Source organism: Stereum hirsutum (assembly GCF_000264905.1).
Source record: "Stereum hirsutum FP-91666 SS1 unplaced genomic scaffold STEHIscaffold_36, whole genome shotgun sequence".
NCBI classification, from domain to species: Eukaryota; Fungi; Basidiomycota; class Agaricomycetes; order Russulales; family Stereaceae; genus Stereum; species Stereum hirsutum.
Window position 1 is genome coordinate 12,962 of NW_006763166.1, and position 11,028 is coordinate 23,989.

Consider the following 11,028-nt stretch of genomic DNA (forward strand, 5'->3'; position numbering starts at 1 on the left):
ACAAGTGAAGGGCCCAAATGGCGGTACGATTCCCCTTTTTTTTTCCCCGTGGATTGATCCCCACAATTATCTCATTTTTTCGGGATATAGCCGTGCTGCTGCACGGCCTACCAACGATTCCCCTCAACTCAGTGACGCGTGTAACATATGTAAATTTGAGCTCAGTCCGGCACTTTCCGTGCTTACACCGTTCGACACGTCGTCCGCTTCTAACGCGTTCATATCTTTATCCTTGTTTCTGCGTCCTTTGCTCTCGATTGAATTGGAGGGCGAGCGGATGCCATATTGACACTATGACCTGATTAGGAATTCCCCCTTGAAGTTCAGGTACGTCCTATTGTCTTGAACTCTGCCCGACCCGAGGTTCAAAGCATGCTGGCGAAGTTCGCATGACCGGCGCTGTCATTAGCGCAGCCCGTCGTAATCAGCAGAAAGTCTGCATGAGTTTGATTGATTTCCCGTGCTATTTCGGATGGCAATATACTGTGAATGAGGAGGTCTCAGTAGGAAATCACTACCTAAAATTTGATTCCTGGCCAAATGCCAATATGTCTGACATATGGACTCGAGCTTGAAGCCTTGATGACCTGACTACGATGGTCGTTACTTTGCTTATATAGCAACTCGCGGTAATCAATTTTGTTTGTGCAGGTAACTTGATGACGTCGTGTCAGGTAGTAACTGACCAAATTATGGTCTTCTCTGCAGCAACACTACGTCATGGCACCCTCAGTCCTGTTCTCAGATCAGATTCCCGCATTGTGTGCGCGCTTGATACAGCCTCTGGTGAGTTCACGTCGCTGCACACAGAACTCGAACTACTATCTGTACGATGATGGCTCTCTCGTTTCAAGCACCCGACTGATCATTTACTACAGTACGCTACCAAGAACCACATTCGAAGGGATTTATTATTGGGCATTTGAACATTGATATCAATTTGTAGGTACGAGGTGAGTATACGGTAGGTCGTGCTATAAATTGTTTCTCTGTAGTGGCCGACAGGTCTTGCCGTACAGTCCAAAGTGCGCTGTGCTAGTGGTTTCAAACCTAAGCATAGTCGTAAGCATAATATGATCCCGTTCCCTACGGTAATCACAACGAGGAATAAATGGCCACGGCAGCCGTTCTGTTTCCTAGGGTAGCCATACTGCTCATGTCTTTGAGCTTCGCTTCCTGTATGCAGACCCCATTGTGCTGCATACCGTCATAAGACCAGACTGTCCTTTGCTTGTCGACCAGTCTCGCAGTGAAATGGTAATCACCGTAGTAAATGACTCCAGCAAGCTTGTATGATGCTTTATCCGTCTCGAAGTCCATGGCCACGCTCTTTGATATGTCCGTGGTTTGTGTGACGTTCATTGCGAACAGTTTGGGAGGAAGGTCAATGACAGTGACTTTGGAGTGTACGAGACCACCACACGAACATCTCTCCCGTACGGGATGACTGACGAAGCTGCGTGCTATTCCCGCCGTACTGCTTGCTGTGGACGAAGAGCTTATAGGCATGTCGAAGACAAGAGAATTAATGGTGTGCTCATGCTGTTTGTGGCCGCAGCTATTGCACGCATGTACTCTCATCAATGGTCCCTGTGGACAGTACAGGAACAATTCGCACAAAGACGATACCGAGGTGCCTGAGCTGTTGCTCACAGGAAACTCCTCCGGTTGTGCAGCGTTTGCCGCTACTTGTAAAGCTGCTTTTGCGATATCAGGGTCTTCCTGCACTCGCATCCATGTCTCAGTGACCAATCTGGTATAATTGTTAAGTGGATTCACCGACTCCATCCAGGCCGGTGTGTGTGATGTATACAGGAGATGCATGATCGTGAGCAGCGAATCATAAGCACAAGATAAGGTATCTGCAGACCACCGCATACCTGCAGGTGCAGCTATATGATTCGATATCGTCTTTCCTCGCCGCCTGGAGAAGGGCTCGTCATTGGTGTTCGATAATGTTGTGGTGCCTTTTGCAGGAACGTAAGAGCTTTGTGCTTTTCGTGCATGAACACTCTTATGCTCCCTATCGTTGACTTTGTTACGGACCACTTCCCATCGAGATGTCTTCTCTTCAGATAAACGTATAGGACTGGCTTTGGACCACCTAATTGCTGGATGTATACCAGGGGGACACCAGTCGGCACCCTTCCAGTCCTGAAACGATCGGATGAGGGCTGACCTTGTCTCCCCAGTGACGTTCTCTGGCAGGTTGCCTTCGTAACGAAGTTTTGTGATGACATTCAAGAGCTCTAGCTGCTGGAACTCTTTCCGAAGCTGCTCTGAAATGCGTCCCTTTGCAACTGCTACCGGAACAGGCCTCACAAGGATTGTGCTGCTCCACGATGTTCCACGGGACAGGCAAGTGTATAATGATTGATGATTTCTACATTCAGCGGGATCAATTGGGTTGTATTCTCTACTTCGACCTTGACTGCCATAATCGGTCATACCGAAGTTCAATACTACGGGTACTTGGGTGCGTGATATCCTTACTTTTGAATCGTCTGGGAGCTGCACTTCGATAGATTTTACGTACGCGCAGACAGGGACGATATTATCTGGTAAGCCGTCGACTTTGACCACTGTTGCACTTAGCTTCAGTTTCACAAACAGTGTGTCAAGTGTTTCTTTACCGTCACCAAATGAATGTGCCAGCCATCCAATAACGTGACCTTCTGCGCCGTTAGTGACACCTGCCTCTGTCGCTTCATTGTGTTTGATTAACACAGGCATGCCTATGCATAGCGCTAGTTTACCCGGATGGTGGTCTGTGCGTGCCGGATATACATCCCACAATACCTTTTGCATTGCCATGCCTACTTCGTCTGAATCTCGAATAACATCTGCGCTGGATATTCGTTTGCGCTTGGATGGGTTGGCTTTATCTGGTGCAGCACTAGACCAGCGATCGAGAGAATGGAACGTATGGAGTGCTTGACCAGTATCCCTCGCGAATGAAGGGGCTCCTAATTCGTTCATCTTGTCCCGAGCAGCATTCCACGCAGTGATAATCGATACATGCCGTACATTTTTGTCGTAGATGTGCGGCTGACTCGGAGCCCGACCTGCAGCTCTGGCATTCATCCAATCTACCTGCTCAGTAGTACATGCAAAATATCTCAGATCATTCAATATCTGTCTGAAACGAATATCGTCGTCACTTGCTCCCTGTTGTCGCATATTCTGAGTAAGGATCACGACTGTTGTAAATGTATGCCATAGTGCTTTTCCCATAGCAGTGCGCTGCAAGTGGACAGAATTGGTTTTGTGGAGCAGTGTACCAACGGTGTGACTATACAACGAGTAGCCCGAGGTAGAAGGTGGAAGCTGAGCAAAATCTCCGGCTGCCACCATGTTCTTACCAGCAAAGGCTAGCTCTGAAATATTGAGGGCCAAGCACATTTGCGATGACATATTATAAAAGCTAAGACAATCAACCATGGATATTTCGTCCAAAAACACGTATGATACGTGTTGCAATCTCTCTCTTACCTTCTGAAGCGAACTTAGGGACTGGGATGGTGTTGAGCCAGCGAATCCTAGATATGAGTGATACGTTGATCCAGCGACAAGCGTAGCCGCTGCTGCAGTTGGTGCGAGTACAACAAATGCATAGGTCTCCTTGCGTTTCTCGAAGAAATACATGAGAGCTTTGATGACTTGTGATTTCCCGGTCCCTGCCATTCCTCCAAGATACATTCGTAGCTGTTGTCCATTTTGATGGCTGGCATGTTGACTGACTATTCTAAAAGCCCGTTCCTGTTCTTCGTTCAGACTATAGCGGAGTACAACCTCCTCTATCGTTATCTTCTCAGTCTCTCTACCGGATGAGAATGACTTCGTAAGGTAAGACTCGTCGACCTCTATGACGGCGTCCACATGCCCTTCCGATATCGACAGGACTTTACCGTTCTTCACTGCTTCATTCGCTTGCTTGACACGGTCAGCTAATATAGCATTTTTTGTGACCTGAAGTGCGGCTTTCCATTGCTTTGAGGTCTTAGCCGACCTATCAATAGAAGCAGCCAAATTGATGATTTCGTGCTGACCTGAGTCCTCGGTCCCATGTTCGGGTGCTCTATCGAGCCATCCTACATTGTGTAACGCAACGTCAACTGCATCCATCTTGGCATGATCATCTCTCCACCCTTGACCTCTGTTATTCTCCAGAGCCTCGAAGCGTTCCTCTGGAGTGAGAAGGGACATAATATCTTCTAGAGCATTAGTATTGTGACCCGAATCGGCGCTATTATCTTCGCCAGTGTCAAATACGGGTAACTTCTGCTGATTCTCTTTGAGCCGTGCATTGTAATCGTCCCGTGCATCATTGCACTCATATTTGATATGCATGTTCTGCATAGCAGTACTCTGTCGAATTGTCCACTCATGATTCTCATATGCATGCTGCCAACTTTCGTTATCAGACTTCAGTTCTTTACCGGTGCGCCAAGGCTTGAAAAAAATGAGCATAATCATGCAGTATTCTTCTCTATTTCCTTGATCTCTTCTTGGTAGTTTCGCTCCTGCAAGGTTTAGAGCAATATCAGATGTTTCTGGTTCGGAGTTCACATGGTGACTAGGGTATTGCGAGTGACTGGATAGAAATACCTGTTGCTGCAAACCTGTCTCCCACAGACTTGGAAGGCGACTTTTCTCGGAATCCTGGTCAAGTATAGATGATTGTCTCTTGCGCTTTCTCTGAGTCGGCTTTGAATCGTTGTTGACTTGATCACCAACTTCAGCGGCTGGACGAGCATCTCTCATTTTTGGAGTTGATTTATATTTCTTTGCCAACCGCCACCAGTCCCACAAGGGCATGGTGTCGTAAGATGTCGGTCTAAGAGCATAGTCCTCTACGTGGTTAACTGGGACTATCCTGTCATCGACACTTGCTAGCATGACTTTGTCCTCATATTCGCTCTGCTCCATGTCAGTGATACCCCATACATCCTTGATATATTTTATATATGGGGTCCAGTATATCGTTCGGAAATCATGACTACGATAAACGTCCGGATGTCCAAGGAGATACATGCACGCCATGGGGCCACCAATTGATGATTTTGATGTCAAGGCATTCACCATCTTCACAAGTATAGTCCGTGCATCGCCTTTCTGCCTAAGACTTCCTCCGATGCTTTCGACATCACCCTGAAGCACTGACAGTACGGTCTCAAAAAGGACATGTGTTTGAAGTTGGGGCTTAGTAACATAGTCCGTCACATATGCTACAACCGCTTTGATGGCCGTGCCCGATAAAAGGCTAGTCACATCGGAATTGGACCTTAACAGATACGTGAGGGCTGTCGAAAATGTGTTGATCCAAGCCTCTCCCTTTTTAAGCTGAAGATACCCAGTTTCTGGATCAACAGCTGTTGAAGTACTAGTTTCTCTCGGATATCGAGCTTTACATGAACCATATTTATTTGATGAACAATGTGAACCACACTGGTGGCGATTTGTTCGCCACACCAGCTCGTTCACGGTGTCTTTGAAGCCTTCCCACCATTTATGATTAGAAGCGCACTGCGAACATTCACTGTCCGGGCCATGAAGAAGAAATGTTTTACATGGGGGTGGAGCTGATGTCGGAAGAGTCTCAGTGGGTGGAATATATCGGACACCGTGACCAGTTATGGCCGTTTCTCTGTTGTCCACTTCAGCGGCAATGTCTTGCATGGTTTTTTCATCGAAGAACTCACCCATGTGGGCTGCTTCTAGGTACTGCACAAGCTCTTGCTGGAACAATGACTGAGTATTGAGTATTCGGTCTCTAATTTGTTGAGGAGTCAAGGCGTTCAGGATCCAAATCAAGATGTGTAGATGGAGTGTTAATCGCCCTTGCTGTTCAACGGTCCCGTAATAACCCGATACTCTGCCAAATAAACCATCGTGATCGACACCTTGCCCCAAAACGTGCTTGATAAAAAGTGTGACCACGATATGGAAAAACCGAGCACTGGCAACCGGGTTCCTCCCTACAAGTTTCACCTTCTGCTCCGGTGTTAGTACATCGGCTACAAAGTGCTCCGAGGACGAAGGTGAGGCAAATGATAGACATAAAGGGCTATTCTGGTCAGCTGGCGCTATTGTGATAAACCAACTCGGGGCTCCCAGGTGTGTAATCATTGACCATGCTTCACTTCGTTTCCACTTTTGTGCCGTGCGGGACCCCTGTACTTTACCGGCAACATGATCTAGATCATTCAAAAGACGAAAGCATTCTTTTTCTGCCTCATTTGATGACTCGACATACTCACCGGAGCTTAAACGAGTTATGAGGGAATCGAGGACAGTAGTGTCAAGAGACAGTACTCTTTGAGATACGGATGCAAACATTTTTTTATCTGAGAGTAGATAACCGCCGAGATTTGCTTTGGATATCTGCTCCTGATTAAAGGCAACAATCGGAAAAAGAGGATCGAGCTGAAAGCGTTTATCGTGGTACATCAAGAGTGCTTTCATTCGTACAGACCGAGGAACTGGCTGTATACCGCGGTCATTTTCTATACCTCCTAGTCCATAGGGAAAGAGCCATGGAAATGCTTGAGGATAAAGTTGAGGATTATCATAGGTTGACTGCGGTCGCTCAGATCTACCAACACCCAATGCCTTACCACCATTCTTAAGATGTTTGAGAGACTCCGCTGCGAGTAGCTTACCGGGTGCCCCGTCTATATGTTCTCCAGTTAGACCATGTACAATGAAATTACATTCACCTGAGGCTGTGGCAGACGGATCTTCGGTCTGATGTAGGGCCAAATTCTCATAGGGATCATGATCGGGAACCTTCGTGAACTGAACAGATACTGGAGGGATATTCTCGGGATATTCATTTAAATTTGCATACGATATCTCGAGATCGGCGTAGTCGCAATGGTTGAGTTTGAGCCACTCTAGAGCTCGTTTGACTTTATTCTTATTCACAAGCAGAGGAACGCGTTGATGGTCCTGGACATGCGGGCGAGAAGGTCCAAGAAACACATATGCCAACACTTCTGACAGCTCGGCAATAGAGGGTGGAAGGACCCGATACACCTTTGGTACTGGAGACTCGAAGAATACAGCATTGCCAGTCATCTTGCTAAAGCCTGACTTTGCTACTCGAGCGACACACCGATTTGTCGTGACGCGTGCAACCAGCATTTTCTCCGCCCAACTCAACCCAGTTAGCTCTGGCGGTATATCCCCAAGCCAGTTACCATTGACTAGTGATAGTTCAGGTATGTGTCCTTTTCGTAGAATATCCAAACAGTTACCGCACACATGCGTACAGGTTGGATCCATGACAGGTCCATACAGCTTCATCTTATCTGTGCTCTCTGGAGTGCGTTCGCTCGCCGTGACATTCATCTCGCCCTGATGGAGCAGGTTTTCATCGAACAAGCCGCAACGGTACGGGGTAGACTTATCATCTGCAACAAGCAGACCGCATACTTTACAGCCTGATTCTGACCAGTTAGATGGCTGAATATCGTTGGCGTAACCATTAATCGCCGCTTCCGAAGCAGCTTTAGTAAGCGGTGGTGGCGGAAAATGGTACTCAACTACGTCGGCCTCCTGTGAACCAGGTAGTGCAACTGCATGTCCCTCCTTGTTCTTCCGTCGCTTCTGAGGATGAGAACTTTCTGGGACAACCGGGACCAGTTTTAATTTGAAGACAAAGTAATGGGTTCTGCAATGCGAACAGGTCTGATGCGCGTGAATAGAATGCCGAAGTTCTGAGACTGTAGCAATAGCTTTAGGTTTGATGCCATGTTTGAGCACAACACGGTCCAAGGTCTTTCGGCTCTCAGACTCTATCAGAGGCAAGAACGATCTCGTCACGATATAATCTTCCCCCGAGTAATCGGCTACCACCAAGGAGTGGACATCAATCAAAAATTCTGCGGTCCGATCTTTGGAACATCGCAAAGGATGCATTATGAAAGGCTCGAGCGTACTCGCACTGTATAGGGGTCTCTGACGACCTCCGCCTACATGATTAGGCACTGAAACACCTGTACCGGGCTGCATAAACACCGGCTTCGAAAGCAACTGGACTGGACTGGACTGGGTGGGCACTGTGCCCGAAAGCAACTGAACTGAATTTAACTTGGACACTATGTCCGTGGGTACTGGCACTGACTGGTACAGAGACGAGTCGGCAGAACTGGTCTGCATGGACGATATGTCCGAAGGGTCTAGGCCCGACTTGGATGCGAATGATCTAAGCCTCATATAAATATCGGCAAGGAACTGAAGTAATGTGGCACAATTGCCGTCAGTATTGCCATGTCGAAGTTCAGAGGACAAATAACATGCCTTGTAAGCAAGAAGAGCGAGAAAAAAGCACATTGTGCGGTATCTCCTACTCGAACACAGACAGAGCTAGCAGAAAGGAGCGTTCAATGAGCACTCAGTTTTCAAGAAGTGTTGTAAACGAGCTACTCACCAGAAGTGTAAATGCGATAGTACTAGCCATGGAAATGTTTCGAGTAGAGGAAGATCAAACACTGATATGCGTGTGGTCAAGGAGAAGCAGTAGGCAAAATGGAGGGCGGGCGACTACGCAGAGGGGGACGGATACCAGACGTGAAGCGCTGGTGCATGGGCATCTTATAGCTCTTATCGTAATTTGAAAGTACGTGCTGGAGCTACGGTGCCTCTTCGAAATGATAGCCACACGAGCTGACGAATACTTAATCACGTCCGCCTGTTGAAATAATCATGCATGCGTCGAGAGACATAGAGATGGCAATCACAATAAGCTTTGACTCAGTCGGAAGGCCGGAGTCCATCCTCATCGTCATGCCAGTTCAAGATTCGAACTTGCAGAGTGTTCAGGCAAGATCTCTGAGGCTCTGGACGTCAAAATATGTACACAGAGTGCACATACTTAGTGCCTTTTTGCTGCCGGCGGCTTGACACATCTCCACGGGCCCCATCATGGACGAGCGCGATAGCGATACATATTATGTTCAGCACGCGCAAACCGACATGAATACAACTGATTCAGCGAGACAAAGACCTAACAGAGGATTCGTTCGACTCGACCCAGAATAAATTCTACACATGCGCCTTGAACAGTCGGCGATGAGCGTATGAAAAATGCCACACAATATGTATCAACCTTACCTCTTGTACCTACCTCTTGTACCTACCGATTTACCTGGTTGTTCTCAGATTACAACGCGAATCGCGGAATGTCGGTACCCTAGAAGAGATATTCTACCATTCAAAACAGCCATGCTATCAGTGTTTCATCGCCAACCCCTCCGCTCTTGGGCATAGTCACCCACCTTGTACGCTCAATTCCGTTATGCTAATATTTCGCCTTCGCTTATGACCCTTACAACTTCTGAGGCCGTGACTCTTTACGTGAACAATGTCCATACATGGTTGATCAATGATGGTGGGGAGACACTGTTGTCATCCGTTCTGGAAGTGGTGGGAAGGTCGAAGCTGGGAAGGCGAGAACGAGGATGATCAGGAAGGAGTCGAGCGGATGAGAATGACGTCCCTCTCAAGCCCAGTGATCGACGAACGCTCCGTGCCGGTGCTGTTGCTCAGTTATCAGCGATGGAGGTAATGAGATTGTAGGAAGATAGCTGGGCGTGTGGCGCAATACACAGTGACAGTCTAGAAAGGCGATGTCTGCACCGAAAGAGGTGTGATTTGATGAATTATAATCACAGCCAATTGACGAAAGAACAAGTGAAGGAGCAGAACCACTCACATGAATCGCCAATGTTCTCATATTCTTCACAAATGTCATCTTGTCACCACCACCCGTTCCTCAGGGCAGCCCGCCCGCCCACACAATGCCACGTCGAACAGACGAGGGCTGCCTGACTATGCTCACTGTCTGTCATGATATTGCGTAGTTCCCCCGCTGCCACTTCCAGAAATCCCGGGGTCCGCACCAGATCATGAACAATCATTGAAGAAGTGACGTGTTCTCAATGACTGCATACACTCTCGAGATAGAGCAAGATGGGGGAGAATTGAGAAGAGGAAAACGAGAGGGTGAGATCGAGTGGAGAAGAGAGAGCGCTAGGGACGTACGACTCGATCATCTATCAGTGACCACTCTGGAGATCGCTGAACAGTACTGGCGTAGCTTTTCATAGCTTCGACATTTTCAATGTTCTGCACTCCGCAGGTGACCAATCATGCACTCCCGGGGACAATGATGATTAGATTGGCAGAGCGAAGAGAAGAAAGACCTAGGACTCACCTTTGACGGGCAGGATAGTACACGCGCTATAAGGACCTACACACCCGGACAGATGTATCGTTTCCCGACGAGCGCGATCAGCACAGATGGTACCGCACATACCGAGTGATAGAAAAGCTGAGATGACATATAAGTGTCAGAAAGGTATGAGGACATGGCATTGCCCTCAGCGTAGCGTTTACTCGAACACAGGAAGCAAGGAGCGAAAGGCAATTCCACTGCGCCACCTTGTGCCACCCTGTACTGACACATGACCGTGGGTATCTGGCGCCAGAATTCGGTGGGCACCCTGCGGAAAGAAAAAGAAGCAAAAAGAAAACATTAACAACGATTCTATTCGTACCTCATGGAATCGTAACACGCTACGTGTTCCGGATAAATGTAGCACGGATGTCACAAAGCAGGAAGACGTACACTGTAATGGAAATGGGACTCGCGCTGAGACTAAACCGGTAGAACTCGAAATTAGGATCGAGTGACTTGACACTGAGAGCCCGGCAGCTGTTTCTGTGTCGAGATGCCTTGACTAGAGTGAGATGTTCGTGAGCGAGATAGGGGCCTATCAGGTGAGGCGGCGAAGGCTATTGTACTTCGCTCTGGATGAGCCTGTTGGTCTGATCGCCCACTCCACAATCGGCATCGGCTTCGGCTGGTTCGCTTTTCGAGTTCCTGCGAGGGGTTTGAAGTGAACGAAGTTTTGCGTTGTATGTAGCTTGATATCGGAGACGTTCGGGTCGGCCTAATGACATATGCAGTGGAAGTATCGTGTTAGTTTGCACGATGATCAAGACGTCGTGCAAGCAGCATAG

The 11,028-nt window shown here is 47.9% G+C and overlaps 7 protein-coding genes across 7 annotated transcripts; all 7 read right to left on the minus strand.

The window, feature by feature from the left end:
* Nucleotides 1-1,095: 1,095 nt before the first annotated feature.
* On the minus strand, nucleotides 1,096-1,362 carry STEHIDRAFT_69944 (uncharacterized protein; the record flags this gene model as incomplete). The annotated part of the gene is made up of 1 exon (XM_007311761.1): nucleotides 1,096-1,362. One exon carries the CDS (start codon nucleotides 1,360-1,362, stop codon nucleotides 1,096-1,098), a length of 267 nt encoding a protein of 88 aa, XP_007311823.1.
* A 402-nt stretch (nucleotides 1,363-1,764) lies between these two features.
* Nucleotides 1,765-2,274, minus strand: STEHIDRAFT_43126 (uncharacterized protein; the record flags this gene model as incomplete). The annotated part of the gene is made up of 1 exon (XM_007311762.1): nucleotides 1,765-2,274. A coding segment is annotated over one exon (510 nt), but the record flags the coding sequence as incomplete, so codon positions are not given.
* Nucleotides 2,266-3,402, minus strand: STEHIDRAFT_69941 (uncharacterized protein; the record flags this gene model as incomplete). Its single annotated transcript, XM_007311763.1, has 1 exon — nucleotides 2,266-3,402. A coding segment is annotated over one exon (1,137 nt), but the record flags the coding sequence as incomplete, so codon positions are not given.
* STEHIDRAFT_33624 (uncharacterized protein) lies at nucleotides 3,382-3,861 on the minus strand (the record flags this gene model as incomplete). Its single annotated transcript, XM_007311764.1, has 1 exon — nucleotides 3,382-3,861. A coding segment is annotated over one exon (480 nt), but the record flags the coding sequence as incomplete, so codon positions are not given.
* Nucleotides 3,862-4,251: 390 nt separating this feature from the next.
* Nucleotides 4,252-5,094, minus strand: STEHIDRAFT_41455 (uncharacterized protein; the record flags this gene model as incomplete). Its single annotated transcript, XM_007311765.1, has 2 exons — nucleotides 4,252-4,851; nucleotides 4,948-5,094. Coding segments are annotated over 2 exons (747 nt in total), but the record flags the coding sequence as incomplete, so codon positions are not given.
* Nucleotides 5,095-5,698: 604 nt separating this feature from the next.
* Nucleotides 5,699-6,450, minus strand: STEHIDRAFT_135907 (uncharacterized protein; the record flags this gene model as incomplete). The annotated part of the gene is made up of 2 exons (XM_007311766.1): nucleotides 5,699-5,773; nucleotides 5,854-6,450. The coding sequence occupies 2 exons, from the start codon at nucleotides 6,448-6,450 to the stop codon at nucleotides 5,699-5,701; spliced, it is 672 nt and encodes a 223-aa protein (XP_007311828.1).
* Nucleotides 6,436-7,080, minus strand: STEHIDRAFT_37964 (uncharacterized protein; the record flags this gene model as incomplete). The annotated part of the gene is made up of 1 exon (XM_007311767.1): nucleotides 6,436-7,080. A coding segment is annotated over one exon (645 nt), but the record flags the coding sequence as incomplete, so codon positions are not given.
* Between the last annotated feature and the right edge of the window lie 3,948 nt (nucleotides 7,081-11,028).